This window comes from Protopterus annectens, chromosome 3.part0 (genome assembly GCF_019279795.1).
Source record: "Protopterus annectens isolate FY-2018-M chromosome 3.part0, PAN1.0, whole genome shotgun sequence".
Taxonomy (NCBI): domain Eukaryota; kingdom Metazoa; phylum Chordata; order Ceratodontiformes; family Protopteridae; genus Protopterus; species Protopterus annectens.
In genome coordinates, this window is record NC_056731.1 from 485,699,788 (window position 1) to 485,718,632 (window position 18,845).

General features: G+C 39.8%; 1 protein-coding gene across 2 annotated transcripts in view; it reads left to right on the forward strand.

Moving 5' to 3' along the window:
* Nucleotides 1–18,845, forward strand: part of LOC122796441 (adenylate cyclase type 1-like) — a 1,016,273-nt gene that overhangs the window by 303,944 nt on the left and 693,484 nt on the right. For both annotated transcript variants that reach the window (XM_044064913.1, XM_044064914.1), the window contains exon 2: nt 18,430–18,546. In XM_044064913.1, coding sequence (XP_043920848.1) covers nt 18,430–18,546 — 117 coding nt within the window. The remainder of the gene's footprint in view (nt 1–18,429; nt 18,547–18,845) is intronic.

Consider the following 18,845-nt stretch of genomic DNA (forward strand, 5'->3'; position numbering starts at 1 on the left):
TGTTTAGGGGTTGCCGTTGATGTGGTAGACAGTGGGGCCATGTCTTTGCCGAATGGTATGATGATACAGTTTTTTGCTTTTAGCTTGAGGCCAGGATCTTGGCACTAATCTGTAGTTGATGTAAGACCCTCTGGCAGTATGTTAACATAATTTGGGGAGTCAATGACAGATAGCACCCAACTTACAGTCATCCACAAACTTGGTCAGTACCTACAAATGTAGATGGTGGCGGGTAGCATTCATGCCTAGATACATGTGGGTTATTCAGGGGCAGCAGCTACTCACAGGGCCTCAAAATGTATACATACTGCACACACATAGGCAAGACAGACTAGGGTTGCCACCTTATCAAATGCATAATGTGGGACACTTTTTTGTAGTAATGTGAGAGTTGGCAAGAAAAACCATACCCACAGCGAATGCAAAGGACAGAACTTCACTTTTTTGCCAATATAACAGCTTATTTTTGTAGCATTTGCCTAGATTATGCTATTTCTCATAACATTTAGGTGTTTCTGATGTAAAATGACTGTTTTATGCAACTATTAGAAAAATATAGGAAATGTTTGTTGTCCTACTCTCTGGGGACATTGGTATTGTTTTAGTTGTTTTCACCGGACACACCTGGCCAATCATGGACTGCAACTTGCACAGTGGGACAAGTGGTAACCCCAACACAGTCACACTGCTGCAAGGGGATATACGTACACACACACACACACACACACACACACACACACACACACGCATGCACGTGCACACACACACACACTACCCTTGTTGAGAGTTGAACCCCTACCTGCCTAGTTGTACATACTATAGCTCTATATATGTATCGTATGAGCCATGGAGCTTGTGTGTTTTTGGAGTCCTGTCACTACTGTTCAGGTGGATGATATCTGCAGGTGCTGTAAAGGTTGCCAATGGGGGCTTAACAGATTTATACAGGCCCTTAAAATTGTATAATCATTGCACACACACACAGGCAAGACAGCCACACTGCTGTGAGGGGGATATGCTTACACACACACATACACTCACAGAATTGATGGTTTTGAGATTAGAACCCACACCTATGTAGTTATATACACTATAGTACTACGTACTTATCTCATGCACCACAGAGCTGTTGTGTTTGGAGAGTGTCTAACTGTGCTTCTAAGGTGGATGTCATCAGTAGGCCCTGCATAGGTTTCCAATGGGGGGATAACAGGGTGGAACAGGAGCTCAAAATGGTATAAACATCACTGGCGCGCACACACACACACACACACACACACACACACACACACACACACACACACTGCTGTGGGGGATATGCTTACACACACTCTCACAGAATTGCCATTTTTCAGATTAGAACCCCTACCTATCTAGTTATATATACTATACTGCTACAGACTTATCACATGCACCACAGAGCTTGTGTGTTTGGAGTGGGTCTAACTGCACTTCTAAGGTGGGTGACATCAGTAGGCCCTGAAAAGGTTGCCAGTAGAGGGGGTTAACAGGCCATTAAAATTGTATAACCATCATGCATAAGCACACACAGGCAAGACAGCTGCACTGCTGTGAGGGGATATGCTTACACACACACAAACTCAGAGTTGCCGGTTTTGAGTTTAGAACCCCTACCTATCTAGTTATATGTACTGTAGTGCTACATATTTATCGCATGCACCATTGAGCTTAAGCGTTTGGAGAGTGTCTAACAGTGCTTCTAAGGTGGATGACATCAGCAGGCCATGTAAAGTAAGCCAATGTGGGGGTTAACAGGTGGGCACTGGCCTTAAAATGTATTAGCATTGCACACACACAGGCAAGACAGACATAACTGCAAGGAGATTTACTTAAACACACACACACTCACAAAGTTGCCATTGTTGGGATTAGAACCCCTACCTATCTAGTTGTATAGAGTATACTGCTATATACATATTGCATGCACCATGGAGGTTTTGTGTTTGGAGAATGTCTGCCACTACTGTTGGGGTAGATTACATTAGCAGCTCTTGACAGGGAAGCCACTGTTGTGGAAAACACTAGTCACAGAGCCATAAAGTGATTGACCATTGCACAGACATAGGCCTGTTGGGCGTGTGTATACTGCTGTATGCAGAATATCCCCAACAGACACAAAAGGAGGCTGATGTAAGATTAGGACCCCTACCTTCCTACTATTACACACTACAGCTCACCGTACTAGTTGCGCACGCCACTGGTAACAGTTAGTGTGCAAGTGGCTGCAGTACTACATCACTCTATACCTTTCTGTCTCTCTCTTCCCCTCTCTCTTTCTATAATATATATATATATATATATATATATAACTATACAGCTACATATATATTTTATATGTGCCACATACTGATAGATAAGGGTAATCATGTCTGATAGGGAGAGACAGTTAGGTATACATAGTTGTCTCTATGCACAGAAATATGTTGATATCTCAGTTCTATATGCAGATGAGGCTTCAGACATGGGCTGAAATTAGCTAAGTGTAGGAGCACGTCCAGTGTGACCATCAGTACTTACAAGGGTACTCCAGTCTGGGACTTTTTTGTGCTACAGCCAGTTGGCTGCTGCACCTGATTAAACACTCCAGCACCTCCCTGATATAATGCCCAAGGGATTCCTCAGCTGTGTGCTGGCCATAATATCTGACTTGTACTTAGGGTGTGTACATATTGTATTAGACAGAACAGAGTTTTGCATCATACATGTATGTTTTACATAGCAGTGTGATTTCCTGGTACATCAGAGGCAGATCATTATAGATTGATGTGAGGAACTGCTGACAGACATTTGAGTTACTGACTCCTTACACAGCAGGGAACCCATGCTACTGCACAACCTCTTCTACACTGCACTTTCTACATTTGTCTGGCCAGTAGTTCATCCTTCTCCTTATATGTGGGCCTTTGTCCTGCTCCTGTTTCTGGCTTTGTCCACAGTTGCTGCTCTGTGTAGTTGTAGGTCTGCTGTGACTGGGGTACAAGATGTAACACCACACACAGGGTTACAGACTTCACACCTCTGACTGTACCTGTTTTGCAGGATGTCCACCATTGCACCCCACATGTCTGCTCTGGTCCTCAGATAGTTTGTGTTGCATTGGTATTATAATACTAGATGGTGCCCATAACTCACAACCTCTTAGAGTAAGAAATCTGGAGAAAGCCATATGTAAAAGTTGGATAAAGGCCCAAAAATAGAGACAATGTTTTAATATTGCTCTTACAAACTTAGGCAGTTGGTAGAATAACAGGTTTTGTATCAGCACAAATTTTGTGAAGGGTATGAAGTCTGCATCTTAAATGTCTGTCATTATTTTCTAACATTAGCCTTTATTGATTTGCCACTAGTTTGCCAGAAACTGCAATGTTATGAAAAACGGACCAGAACTATGAGGCAAAAATGTGGACATTCTGCAAAACTCTATACATTTGAGAGGTATGATGGTGCCCACTGACTTGTTGTAAGTACTAACGCAGTTACGTGATGGTCTTTACTTCCTGCTGCTACTTTGACTTGTTACAACCTGCTGTTCTACTAGCCATCATCTAGCATACTCAGAGCTGTGTACTGTCCATATCTGTGCCCCCCTGTCCCTCCATTGTCTCTGGCTTTGTTCAGTTTATGGACAGTCTGTAGAAGTCCTACCATAGGTGTAGCTTACATGCAAAATAGTAGGCGCATACAGTTTTGAGCCACAAACACCATCAACCATGGTAAATTACTTAGCCCACTAAGTCACAATAGCCACCAGACAGTGCAGTTTAATTCCTGCCACTATCAAACATAAATAGCACATTGACCCATGTATATTGTGGAATTGGAACACGTCACCAGGTTGATTGGGACAGCCCTGTGGAATGTGTGGTCTACTGCTATTACCTTGCAAACAATGTTACTGCAGTTGTATGGGAACACGGGTGTATTGGGGGTAGGGGACTGTAGCATCCATCCTATGACCCCACTGTTTGTCATTTCCCTCGCATAGTGCAATGGGTTTTTCTGCTTTGGGGCCTACTGCATATTATGGGGCAGCCAGTATTAGGCAGAGAGTTCCTGTTGTCTCACGTAGCTTCAGTTGTCTGCAGGTATCCCAGTAGCCCACTCTATTCTTTTGCATACATGTGGTAGGTTCATACATATGCTACCATAGTCTAGTACCCCATACATTTTTTTGTAAAGAAGAGTGACTTACCTTGTGCCTGCAGCAGTTGAGATAACAGTGCTTCAGGGCTGACTCTGTCGGATGCACACAGTACACAGCCAATACATGGTAAGGTACAGGTTGTGTGGTGTGGCTGGCATCCTTTTTACTATGTATGTGAGTCAGAGTGAGGTGTCAGTTCCTAGGTCCCTAGGATACCAGTGCATGTGCTATGCATTGCCTCTTTGCTAAGGCCAGGACATACTGGGCATGCCTACGTCTGCCTACAAGAACAGGCTCAGGGGGTCCTCTTCCAAGTCCCCCTGTGGCTGTGGGGGTCTAGGCACTGGTTAGGGTCTGTGTGTCCCTTCTCTGTGATGTTCCTGCCGCAGCTGTTTCCACAGGATCATATTGCGTAGCATGGCACATACTGTGAACATGTGTGCACATGTGGCTGGAGTGTACTGCTGGGCTCCACCAGATATATCGAGGCAGTGGAACCATGATTTGAGCAGCCCAAACACATGCTCTATGATATTCCTAGTTTGTACGTGTGCCTCATTGTGGCATTCTTTGGTAGGTGTGTGTGCATTTCTGATGGGTGTCATCATCCATGATTCCAGTGCATAGACAGCATCCCCTAGTAGATGGCCATGCAGGATGTCCTGTGGCAAACGTCTGGTACAGCTGTGATCCATGCCAGTTGTGGGAGATGTGATAACTGGCAGGGCTGCCAGCACACACATTCATGATAATGCCCTGGGCATTGCACACAACCTGGCTATTGATGGAGTGATACCCCTTGTAGTTGACATAAACTGTACCCTCTTCACCAGGTGGTGCTTAGATGTGCAGTCTATGGCACCCAGTACCTCAGGGTAGTGTGTTACAAGGTGGAAGAGATGCATATTGCTGGCCCTCTCCTCAGGGGTGCAGGGTAAATATATGTGCCCAATGGCATGTGTTTGCATGGCAGCCAGGAACTGGTGGAGTACCCTGATGCAGATGCCTGTGAGACCCCCATCATGTCCCCAGTAATCTTTGAAAAGTATGTGTAGGTAGTATTCTAAGAGCTACACATACCTTTGTTTCCACTGGGATGGGTTCCCCTCTGTTGGCTCTGGGTCTGAGTTGAGGGTGTCAAAGCACAGTGAGTTCTTGTTGTATGTCTCTGTCCACCCTGTAGCGCTCTACTGTCTGTAGCTCCTGGAAGGTTACCATGGGCCTGAACACTCTTCTCCTTCTCAGTCTTGGCCTATTGTCAGCATCAGCACTGACCTTAGCCTCTATACAGATGTAGCAGAACAGCAGCAGCCCCTATAATTTTGTCAGTTAAAATTCCCAAATGTGTACTCCAATGGTGCAGAATATGTGGAAAAAATCAGACTGAAGGGTGTATGCGTACTTGATAGTGATGTTCTGCAGATGCAGTTTGTGTGATTGGCTGACTGTGATGCATTCCTTCTGCCAGGTTTATTACTGAAGGTTTTAAATGGGCCAGTGTCAGATTAACTGGGCTTATCACTCATTTATACCTGATTGGATTTCCCAGGCTATTTTTTTTTAAATTCCTTTCCCTGCTAAACACTGGAGCACTAGTATAAACAGTGCTCAGCAGTCTAAACAAACCCCCATGCATGGGCATGCTCAGCTTAGCTTAAATCAGCTAAACCATGCACCGCAAGGCTAAACACAACTTAGCAGCACTGGACACTCCCACCTGCTTAGCTGATATGAAACAGGTGCCGCTGAGCTCCAGTCCACTTGAACATAGCGTGACATACCCCTTTTGATATCAGCTACTAACACCGACACGGTTCTGGCCCTACACAGGTTTTATCTGCGAACACAGTGACTCATATTTGCTATTCAGTAACCCCATCTCATTTGCAGACAGATCCTGGCATATACCCTGGATACTTCACTACTCCAGTGTCTGCCTCCTTAGCAACCAGTGAAACATGCCATTGTACACTCTGGATGCAGGGCACTATAATGCATTATTTTTGCAAATGTCATCAGTTATTCAACATCTTAATATATACATGTGTGTGTGTGTGTGTGTGTGTGTGTGTGTGTGTGTGTGTGTGTGTGTGTATATATATATATATATATATATATATTTTTTTTTTTTTGCATAACGGCATGTTTGAGTTAGTACCGTGCAAATGTAATATGTGTACTAAAATAAATGTATATTTTATAATGATTTGTATTGCTTTTTGGACTCACTGGGCATAGTTTTGGACATTTCCATGGCTACATTGCAATATACAACCTTCTTTTGGGGCTTTTACAGCTCCTGTTTAATTTTTACATTTCTGTACATGGTTATTTTCTGTGTACATTTCTCACACCAACATGGCTCATACCGGGTACCTTTCTGCTTACTGAATCACAAATCACCCTTATTTGCAGAGGTCCAAGGAAGTAAATAGTGTGGGAAGAAATAGCCAGGGAATTGTTATGGCTAGGCTTGTATAGGCCCTAGGGCCGATAGCCTAGTACCAACCTGTGCACCTATTTGTATTGCACTGACACTTCCATGTCTGCACACTTGTGCACACTCCTGTGCTCTATTTACTGGATTGCATGGCTGCTAGTTTCCGTGTTGGGGCCGTGCCACTTTACCTACATGGAAAATCACTCCATGTAGGCTTTACTGAATTCCCCCTACATTTTATTTCAAACTTGTAATAACATTTAATTTTGTATATTTTATATAAAATAACTTTTTGGTGAAATGAAGCACAGTAGTTTAACTCTGGCTATCCCATTTATGACAGACTGCAGGAAAAACCTTATTTCTAAATCTTCCACGAGACTTCACTATAAGACAGTAAGAAAGAGGTAAGTCTATAGATGTTAGTGATGTGAAATGCTCTGGTGTGGCACCTGGGCTTATCACTGCATATGACGGCAGGAACATTTTCTTTGGTCAGAATGAGCTGTATAATCTACATGTGATACCTGGAGTGACTACTTACTGGGAGGCATGTCAGATGTTGTGTTTCATTAGCTTGGGTTGTACAGTACTGCATTAAAATAACTTTCTCATTAGCATCGCTGTACCACTTAATCATTCAGTAGGTAGGTACGGTTAGAGTCTGTTACTTTCTGTCTCTGCAGTGGACTGATGAGAGACATCACTCCACATGAATGTAATCAACATTTCTTAAATATTTTGAATGTATGCACATGATAAAACCATCAATTTTTATAACAATCAGTGTGTGAGGGTGGACTGCCATATAGCAACAAGAAGTAGTACATTACTGTGGCTGATGTACTGTTAAGTGCATTCATACATCAGAGGTGAATGACTAAAGTGCCATCCTGTTTTTGTTGGACAGTCTGTAGATGAAGGCAAATGATGATTAAGATAATCACAGTAAAGTGAGAACTGCTTTGCCTTGTGGTAGGTGCAATGAGTGCTACAAGCTTAAATGCATTGCTGTGATCACTTTCCTCACACCCTAACAGCAGACAGTTGCAGAAAGGTGAGTATATTTTCTTTTCTTTTGACTAACATATGGTGGTCAGACACGTGTGTAAACACAAGGCAGTTATATGAGATGGCTACACTAAGGATGGTGTGTGTGTGTGTGTGTGTGTGTGTGTGTGTGTGTGTGTGTGTGTGTGTGTGTGTGTGTGTGTGTGTGTGTGTGTGTGTGAGCAAACAATTTAAATGCATTACTGAGGTCACTTTGCATTATACTTTCTTCACAACCACACTTCAGGAAAATGCATAGAAAGTGACTGCCTTGTGTTGGAGGTGTTGACGCTGTATGAAATTCAAAGGGCATTTACATGATTCATGCCAAACAGTCACTGAAATGGCTAGTTTAGTGGCTGTTCATCTATGCTTGTCTAAAAGGAGGAGGATGTAATAAATTAGTGTGGTCATTGTTTCTTTCAGTTTCCTTACAATCAAACATTGGCAGTATGCATGGAAGGTTGCCATCATTTGGGGTAAAGGTGAAGGGGCATGCTGTTTATAAAGGGAAAGAGTTAAGGGGTTGCTGTAGAATAAAAAATATATGGCTTGTTGGAATGGCAGCACATGTGTCTAATGATAGCAAGCTGAAATGCCTTACTGGGACCACTATTTTTATTTTTTTTTTATTATCAAGCATATATAGAATATGGTATCACTTTTTGGGGACAGATAATGTATGAATGCAAATGGTTGTTAAAGGATCATTGCTGAATGATTATAGATATGACTTGCTAGATGAGCAGTACCTGTCTGCCATTGTATTTATGATTTTGTCACACTCAAAGGTATATCGTACCCTTAAAGAAGTTTCACATTCAACTAGGAAAGTATGCATGTGTGTGTATGTTTTGTTCAGGTATCTTGATTTTTATTGTGAAGTGCCTTCATGGAACTAATATATAGCCTCTTATGTGATGCTAGTAAATCCAGCATTTCAGAGGGGGTTCTTTTTACAGTATGTTGGTATCCTTGGTTTCAGCCTGGAGGGTCTTTGACCTCTCCAAAAAGAGTCCAGCATATATAATTCTGCCAGAAGTAAAAATAAATCTTCAATACTAAAACTGTTTTTTTTTTTTTTTTTGCTGCAACACAGGCTACATTACCATGCCATCAAGCAGCTAAATCTATGGAGTTAAATATTCAAAAGTATGCTGCACTGAAAGTTCTGATGTTACAATCATGGTCTTAGTTTTCTTTGAAGAAAACACCCTGTTATCATTGCCTGAATGTTTCATAATGAAATCTCCAATAGGAACAGAATTTAACCTTTTAGACCCAAATAGATTTTGTTCATGTGCCTTGTATAGTTGGTATTATACTTGGTTTTCATTGTATGTGATCTGCTGAGCTTCTACTCAAAAATTTGGGTACAGTAATTAATAAATTTGCTTTGTCATTGCAAAAAAGTCCCTTATACGTCACCAAGGGAAATTTCTCTATCTATCTACCTGTCTACATTGGTGCATATATATTTATGTATATTGAGTTATAGCATGCAGTGGATACAGTGCCATAGTTTCAATAATTTAATGTTCTGGAGTCAAATTCAGAAGTGTGCTTACTAGGTGCTCTGAGTTTAAAAGCATAGCCTTGAGTGTGTTGTGTAGCACAATACCCTGTTATTCTTTCAAATTTTCATAATGAAATCTTGAGTAAAGACAAAGATGTAGTCTTTGAAAGGCAAGCTCCAGTGACTGTAGAACATGTGCCTTTACTACCACAATCAGACATTTTGTATTATGCTATGTTTTCATTATGGTTGCTGTGTTGAACTTCTGCTTCATGGGCTGGGTACAGTTATGCATTGGAATGCATCTTTGATAGTTAATTACATTAGGAGTAAAAATCTTTTTAATTTCTCCTGGATAAACAAGGTTTTGTACTGGAGTTATGACTCACAGTAAACTTCAAGAACCACTACGCCCTAAGTGCATATTGTGGCTGAAGGTCATAATATGTTAGTCTGAGAAATTTGCTACAGTACTTCATACAGTTAACAAGAAGTGGTCACGGGCATTTGGGTGCTCTGGTTTTTTCATTCATTTCACCAAAAAAGTCTATTTTGTATTTTTTCAAAATGAAAAAAATATGTATTTGAATCAAATCATTGTAATGTTCTTATGAAATAAGAACCCCAAAATAATAACTATTTCTATGAGAAAGTACTATTACTGTCATTTTGTGTGTTATAGCAAAATATTCATATGTTGCATGTTGTGGGAGGCATCCCCATCCTTGAGATTCTATTGTTTATTTTCCCTAAAATATATCAGGCTGTGCAAAACAAAATAAAAATGAGATTATTGAGAGGTTTTATCTTGAATTTTTGGAAAGAATACTGTAAAGCAGCTGATGGCACAGTAATGTCATGGATAGCATTGCCACATCACAGACGTCCTGTAGTTCAGTTCTTAGGTGGGGGTGACTTCTTTGGGAAGTGCTCATGCCCGTCTTCACATTCACATGAGTTTTTGAGATTCCTCACAGAGATATCTGATAGGTTGATTGGTCAATATAAATTCACCTAAGTGTGCATGCAGTGTGTAACTGATATAGAAGACATGCCTTGCAGTCTACTTTAGCTTCCCACTTGAGTATTAAATTTTGTATGTGGCAAAGGCTGCTCACAGGACCATTATAGGAGTCAAATGGTACTTATCAGCATGGATGGATTTTGAAGTAGCAGACAGAGATTGTCATCTGATGTTAGGATGGAATTAGGGACAGAACTACCTTTGTAAATTGACAGAATTCAATTTTGACAAAACAGTAATCTGAAATCCAAGGCGTAACTTTAGTTTTCTTCACAGTAAAATAAAATAAAAAAAAAAGCTACCAGAAACCTAAACATATATTGTAAGTGGGATATCAGACCTAAGCAGAGTATGTGCTTTTGTTTCTTTGTATATGTCGAGGCATAAAAATGAGAAATTATTTATTGCATTAAAATTCCTCATACAGCTGCTCACTTATCTGTGGAAGTAGGACACCAGTGCAGCAGTGTTTTATAGACAAATACACACAAAACTGTCCCGGATAGCCTCATGAATAATAGTCAGATTTCAGAACAATACATTTTATTAACAAAGGCAAAAAAGACAGAGAGAGACAGGCACACCTTCTGAAAATGTTCTGCAATTAAGAGCTAGATACTATTTGTCATGTTCAGTGGTTCATAGGTAAGTACTAGGCTATCAGCCATTGTGGTTCACTTTAAGCCTAGCTAATTTCCCTTTTTGTGATTAAAGGATTTTGTGACAGATTTTATGTGGGGAAAACAAAAAGGGCTATTAAACAAAGAATTTATCAACATGTGTATGACATCGACAATAAAAATGACAAGAATGCCCTGTACAAGCATATAAGTACCCACCCTTCACATTCTTTTAAGTTTTGTGTTATAGATCATGTAGACTTGGATCAACGGGGGGGGGGGGGTCCCTCTGATGTTGGTTCAAAGAACTTAAATGGCAAATTAGAACTAATACCAGTAAATTTCCTAGCTTGACTGAACAGATTTCCTTAAGTGCCATGTTGAAGCTTAGATCTGCCTATTGTATGTAAAAATGTTAAGTCTTATTTTTTTAACATTACTACTATTTTTTGTATTAACATCTTTGTTTTAGTTAGGTTCATGCAATGGTTAATTTTAAATGTATGTAATTGTTATGGGGAGGAGTGCAATTTGGTCACTGGTTTACTATCCAATTGACTTGCAGGAGTGGGTATTTAAATTTGTAATTATGTAATGTACTTTATTCTGAAGAAGTCATAAGGAAACAAAAGCACTAAATCCTTTGTAATAAAGACTTTGTACTATTATTAGACTGCTGTATGTGTCTGGATCACTGATATGCACAGCTGCTGACTGATGCCAATTGTGATACTTGTAAGTAAAAGAGTTAGGGTCCAGGAGACAACCTACACCAATGTGTGTCTCCCTTATAGTGTGGGAATTCAGAAGCCATGTGGCTGACGAATACTATCTGTGTTGGTGATGGTGATGCTTGTCCAGCCTGACTCTCACTTACAGGATGTACAGCTGCAAACACCAGTGATACTGGAGGCTCAGCCAGCTCCTCAACAATAACATCATTTGTAGGGAGGATGCGTGTGAGCCCTACAATTTTACCATTGATTATGGTGCCACTGTATCATATGAGTGTGCCATGTGTACACTGCCATTATCTTCAGCCACAGGCTACCTTCTGACATTAATTGTGTCTTCTAGTTGTGATGGATTCTCCACCAGTGGAACCTGGGTAAGGAGCATACGCCTCAACCCACCAAGCCTGTGGCAATCCTATTGATATATGACTCCACTGAGAATGGTGTAATGGTGCAGACATACCTTTACATAAGCCGAATAAGTCTTTCTTGTTGGTGAGTGTACAACATGAAAAGGTACCTGTTCTTACTAACTAGGTCCATCCCATGCAAACATTCAGTCATCATCTGTCCAGCTGACATATTCAAGCCACCACCACTTATGCTGTTCTGCAGACCTACCCTGGACAGTGAATCTGGTATCTCATCCAGCTCAACTTCTGGTGGTCCACCTCCTGTGGTTGACCTGCCCCTGGGAATGTCTTAAGCATTGGTCTTCACATGCACTGTCATATCAGTATTAGTGTCTTGTATGCCCAACAACAGCACTGGTGTCTTGCATTACTTCCAGCCACATCTGGTTCTGGAAAGTTTTGTCAGTTTTACAGTTCTTCAGGTTGCACTCATTGTGTGTGCATATGGCATGCAGTAACACATTCCTTCTGGTGGGTGAATTGTTCCAGCCATTACATGTCCTGTGCACTCATGACAAGATGTGTACACCTTTGGGCTACACACATCAGCTACACCTTTGGACTATTCATGACAACCAGTACATGTGTGCATGACACACTATAGATGAAACTGCTACCCTAGCTTTGCTGGCCATAACCCTGTCTTCTGTGACCATTCTCACACTGTCCTATACTGACAGGAGCAGTTGGCATATTATTAGTGCCAAACATCCTGCATCACTGTGCTGACAACTAGTAGTGTTGTGCACATCTTGTACTTCTGCTCTTACTGTACTGCACAGCCATGCCATGACCTATGTATAGGTGTTACTGGGTCTCCTGGAACATATCTTGCACTCTGTGTGCATAGGTTCATAGGTTGGTACTAGGCTATCGGCCCTAGGGCCTATACAAGCCTAGTCATAACAATTCCCTGGCTATTTCTTCCCATACTATTTACTTCCCTGGACCCCTGTCTAGCAGGGTGACTGACGTGATCCCCGGGTGAATTTCCTTTCTCCCATCCAATCATCAAGGTTCCTTTTAAAGAGGGCCAAAGAGGCACTCTGCTTGACATGTATGGGCAGACTATTCCATATATTAGCAGAAAGAGATATTCCATATATTAGCAGAAAGAGAATCTTGGCTAAAACTTAATATGAATAACACAGAAATACTTCCCCTCAGCTTTAACATCCTTAGAGCTGACAGATTAAAAAAAGTAGGAGTACAATAAGGTTGCACAGTAATAGAAACCTATCACCTTTCTTATCTACTATACCCTTCTTCCAAAATGCATAACTACTTCCAAGTGATCAAAAACTAAACACACACAAAACAATATGCATGGCAGCCCTTTATGTCCCACCTGAAGACAGTGTCAACTCATTCCAGAACATCCTATCCTGTATATCCAAAACTGTACACACAGAGATAGTTATACTAGGAGATATTAACATCAGCTGGTGAAGTCTCACCTCCCTGTTAACCATTTTTAGTATTATTATCCAGCTTATCAATGATTATACCAGAATCAATCTGTGAAATGGTAAGACTACCACCTTGGACTGTTTATTAACAAGTTACTATAAGAATATAAGCTCCCACAACACCTTAACAAGCACACTTAGTGACCATATGCCCATATATGCCAAATGTGAATGCCATACATTTCCCAGGAAACATACATACATTTTTTAAAATGTTATTTAACATTTGTTTACCAGGAAAGTCCGACTGGGACAGAGCCCATTTTCAGCGGAGACCCAGGGAGAAACGCTCCAGATGCATGTCTTTGGAATGTGGGAGGAAGGGAGAAAACAGGAGCACCTGAAGGAAACCTACACAAATGCAAGGTGGACATGCTGACTCCACACAGAAGGAACCCCAGCCGAGAATTGAACCAGAGAACCTCTTGCTGTGAGGTGACACCACTAAATGCTGCACAACTGCACCACCCAAAATCCTCTCACAATATGAGCAGGGTTGACCCACTATACCTCACTACAGTCTGACAACAGAACATCCTAAAAATCTTGCCACTAGACGATACTGTTATCTATTTTAATAAAATAGGTATGAAAATATTAAACAACATGCCCTGTTAGAATTAAAACAGTGCAAAATAGTCCTGTTCATTGGCTTACTCCCACCATCAGGAATTTAATGAGGAATAGAGATATAGCCTGGAAGGCATGGTAAAAATCAGAGAAAAATCTTAACTATATAAATATATACAAAGTTAAGCAAAATGCCAGATCAAAGTTGAGAAGAAACCTTATTACTCCAATATGCAGAATAGATGCCACAAAAATTCTAGACAATTCTGTGCCAACCATATCTAAAATACTGCACCCTGGTTCAAATAAACAACCAAACCCCATCCACATTGCTCACAGAAGAAACAGCTAATGCTTTCAATGATCACTTTATCTATAGCATCACTGAACTACTTTACAACCAAACTCAAAACAAATTTTCCTCCTCAAATAACCTGACAGCATCCCACTCTACCTCACCTCCCAATTCCATTAATACTCCCTCCTTTCAACCAGTATCCACCACAACAGTCAAGAAATACATCAAACAAATTAAAGTCAGTACACTAACTCCAGAGAAAAGTCCTGTTGATTTCCTAAAAATAACAGCCAACTCAAGTTAATTTCCAGTATCCTTTCTCATATTTAGGTCTATTCAAGAATGACATTTCTTAGCCATATGGAAAAAGTATCACATCATCCCACTTCACAAGGGAGGTAACACCAATGGTATATCAAACTTTATACCTTTTGCCATTCTCTCTGCTTTTTCAGATGTCATTAAAGAAAGCATTCATAATCAATCACTGGTTCACTTACAAAAGAAGCAACCTCCTTACCTGCACTTAACATGTTTTAGACCAGGACACAGCACCAACATAGCTCTCCTAAATTTCACCAACACTAAGCCATAACAAAATGTGCTACTGTCTCACCAAACAGAACTCACCCCTGCTTAGTGGTAAAACAACTTGATTGGCAGGAGTTACCAAAGCAACTCACTTAAGCCCAACTATTCCTAGTCCACAAATTTATAACAAAGCAAAGCCCACTAAACTTATTGCATGCATACACCTCCATTAGGCCACTTCAACCTGAAAACAAAGTGTTCCTCACCAGCTACAAACAGTACCTGTCAGCAGTAACCTCTCTCTGTTTTGGCAATGTAGCCCACTCCTGGATCTCTGTCCCCTTAACCCTTAAACATACTAGAAACCTTTCCATTTTCAAAACCAATCTAAAAAAAAAATCTCATAGCTAGATCTGTACCTGCACAGCCGTCAAATCCAACTGCTTACTACGACTGTGTCTTTCAAACTCAAAATCACTAAACATTCCATATCTTAGCTGGTAGTAATGTCCTCACATCAAAAGTAGATCTCACTATACCATATTACTAATAGATTCTCTTCTACCTCCTCATCCTAGTAACCAGCACTTATTACTATTTACTCTGTAGTGTCATGTCATAACATTGTCATCTCTCTAATGCTATTTAACTCTTTCAATGTCCCTCCTGCACATTAGTCCTCCACATCTCATTCTCCTTACTCTGCGTAACAGGGAAAATATTTGGCATATCTATTTTGACACCAGAATGTTTATTATGTCTCATTTCCATATATAATATACACTCAATATTTTGAATAACTGTAGATTACTTTACTCAACATAGGCTATTGACTTCTTCAAAGTGTCTTGCTACTTGTAGAACATATTGTATTTTGATCACAATCTCTCCCATCAATATTTTATAAATGTATCTCAGTCAGTTGTGGAGTGCTATTATCCCTTTGTAGGTAAGGTACATCCACTCTATTGTAAAGAGTTTTATCTTGTGGAGCTGTACTTCAGTTGTGTATAATTACTTATCAGCTATTGAAAAATATTTTTATGTACGATTGTGGAGGCTTGTGTAGAGTTACATATCAGCTATTGCAAAATATGTTTGTGTGTGTTTGTGAAGCCTTTTTCCCAACTTATTTTAAAATATTTAATTTGTTGTGGGACTTTTCTCCCCTTGTGTATAATTACTCATCAAGTTATTATAAAATAATTAATCTGCTGTGGGACTTTTCTTCCCTTGTATATAATTAAGTATTGTTTAAATGTTTTCTAATCTGTTGTGGAGCTTTTCTTCCCAGGCTTCTACTGAAAATGAGCCATTGACTCAAACGGACTTTACCGGTTACCAAAGGAGACATAAATAAATAAATGAAAACGGATTATGTGTGTTGCCTGACACCAGATATTTTCTTCATTATGCTATATTTTCTTTATCCTGCCTATCCTTTATAACTACCAACCACATCTCCAACACTTTTACTTCTACTTTAACACTATTCCTTTTTGGTTCCACTTATATAATTGTACATATATTTGGTTTGCAAGATCTTATGTGCATATATTATTTGTCAATCTGTCTATGTTTACTTTATACTATAAATTGTCTTGTTACATTATGATGTAACCCAAGCTGAGCCTGTAATTGGTCGTTGTTTGATCAGTGTTCTACCATGGTAAACAAATTGAAGTAAATACATACATGAATACATAAATACATAAATAAATAAATCTTATCTATACTCATAAGGTAGTGATGCACATGTAACTAAAGAGTGACCAGTTTATACAGGCTTCTTTATCTGAACTCTGTACTAGCTTTATATGAACTATAACATTTTACTTATTTTTTTACTATGTTTTTGAGATACTTCACTACTCTTTTATGAGAACAATGGATGCAATTAACAAGTGTTTAATGTAGCCCATAGTTGATCTCAAATCAAAATATGTATTAATGATTACAGTGTAGTGTAATATAGTATAGTATAGTTGACTCACTTCTTGAGAAGTAGACACCCTCACCCACTTTCAAGGATACGGACATGTCAGTCTGTATAAATGCTATATAGACAAAGTCTTTGTTCTATGGAAGGCCACCCCCAGTGAACTTAAATGACTTCTTGCAGAGAATCAGCAACAACATTAAGTTCCTCAAATTTACCATCTCAGGCAAAGGGCGTATGGTCGATTTCTTAGATATTACCCTTTCTCTAGACCCATATACCAAATGCTTTTCCTCCACCATCCACAGGAAAAGCACCTTTCAGAACAACTACCTCAATTATACTAGCCAGCACCCTTCCTGTATGAAAAGGAACATAGTCAAAGGACGATTTGTTCAATTCAGTCATACCACCAACTATGGCGACATCTTCACAGCAGAGTGCCAAGTTCTAAAGAAACTCTTCCTGGATAAACATTATCCTGAAGAGCTAATCAACTCCAGCCTTCAGCAAGTTTCCATTAACAAGCACACCAACCACCAACCCATTCTGAAGCATGGCTTCAGCACCCAGCACAATACCTCACCCATTGACATCACCAAGTTCCAACTTCCCATCTCTGTAGATGCTAAGGTGATCAGAGACACCATTGTAAAAAACTAGGGTATTATTCAAACTAACCATGAGCACAGCAAAGCCCTAGGACCTAACCCAGCCTTCTCATTAAAAAAAAAAATCCATCAGAACCTTTTTTGAAGCTGGACAGTGTCTCATAAAGCCACTGAGTAACAAATCACCAGGAATGCAGCTGTGTTTTCTGCCAATTCATTATTCATGGCAGCTAATACACCATTCAACTGCAACTCCATTAATGTAGTTTATCTCACAATTTGCTCCCATTGTGGAGCATTCTACATCGGGAAAACCATCAGAAATCTGAGCGACCATAAGGAGCACTACCAAGCCATCCAGAGTGCTGATACAAGAAACGCTGTAGCCAAACATAGCAGAACTTGCCCCCATTTCTCCAAGTTCCACTTTTAATTTTAGAACAAGTCACCACCCTGTTCGGGGAATGCAATCCCCTCCTTGAATTCAGAGAACTGAGATGGGAAATACTGCTTAGGGCTGACATGCCCCCTGGCCTCAACGTCAATTTGAATGTTAAGTGTTGCCTTAAATGGATCAGGTAGGAAATGTCACCCTACGAACCACTCCTGCTGGTTAAAAACACCTAATGCAACTGTTTCCTTGTATTTCTGATGAAGTTCGATCTGTATCAACTTAAACTTAAGCACACAACTACTATGCATTTTCTAAGCTGTTTTACCTGATACTCACTAAGGATCATTAAAGCCTTGTACCTAAACAATGGATCCATGTCTTTCTTGCTCTAGCAGTTTAAGATTTTTTTTTTTAATTTTATGGTTTAATATGTGTCTGTTATGAGTGATTTATGTGCATTCATGTTTTTGTATTAATGGCAAGCAGCTGCTAGATAATAGATTTTATGCCTATGAAGATACTGCTGTCATGATATTTTAATAACTTTCTTCTAACAGTACTTAATGCTAGCATTTGTGCTTTCCTATTAGCATTATCATTTAAGACTAGTACTTGCACCTTAAATAAAAATTGATACACTTAAATTTTCTTCTAGGCAGAAGGAGATAGAGATGATATGGAAAGAGTGAAACTTGACAATAAGAGAATCCTATTCAATTTACTACCAGGACATGTTGCACAGCATTTCCTAATGTCTAACCCAAGAACTATGGTAAGACTTTGTCAGATGCTGAAAAAGTGCAATACCCTTCATATCACTACATCATTCTTTCTATATTCATTCCAACTTTTAATGTTTTTTGTTGTTACTCTTCCAAGTGTATAACACAAAATAATATCTGAAGCTTTTTAAACATGATATACCTAGTATGAATATGTAATGGAAAGGACATCTCATTGGCTTTTGAGATAGGGAAATAACTTCAAGGCATGATGTCTATGGGAAAATCAAATACGTTTTATAAAATGTAGTTTTAAGATTCCATACATTCTTACATTCAAAAGTGTTTG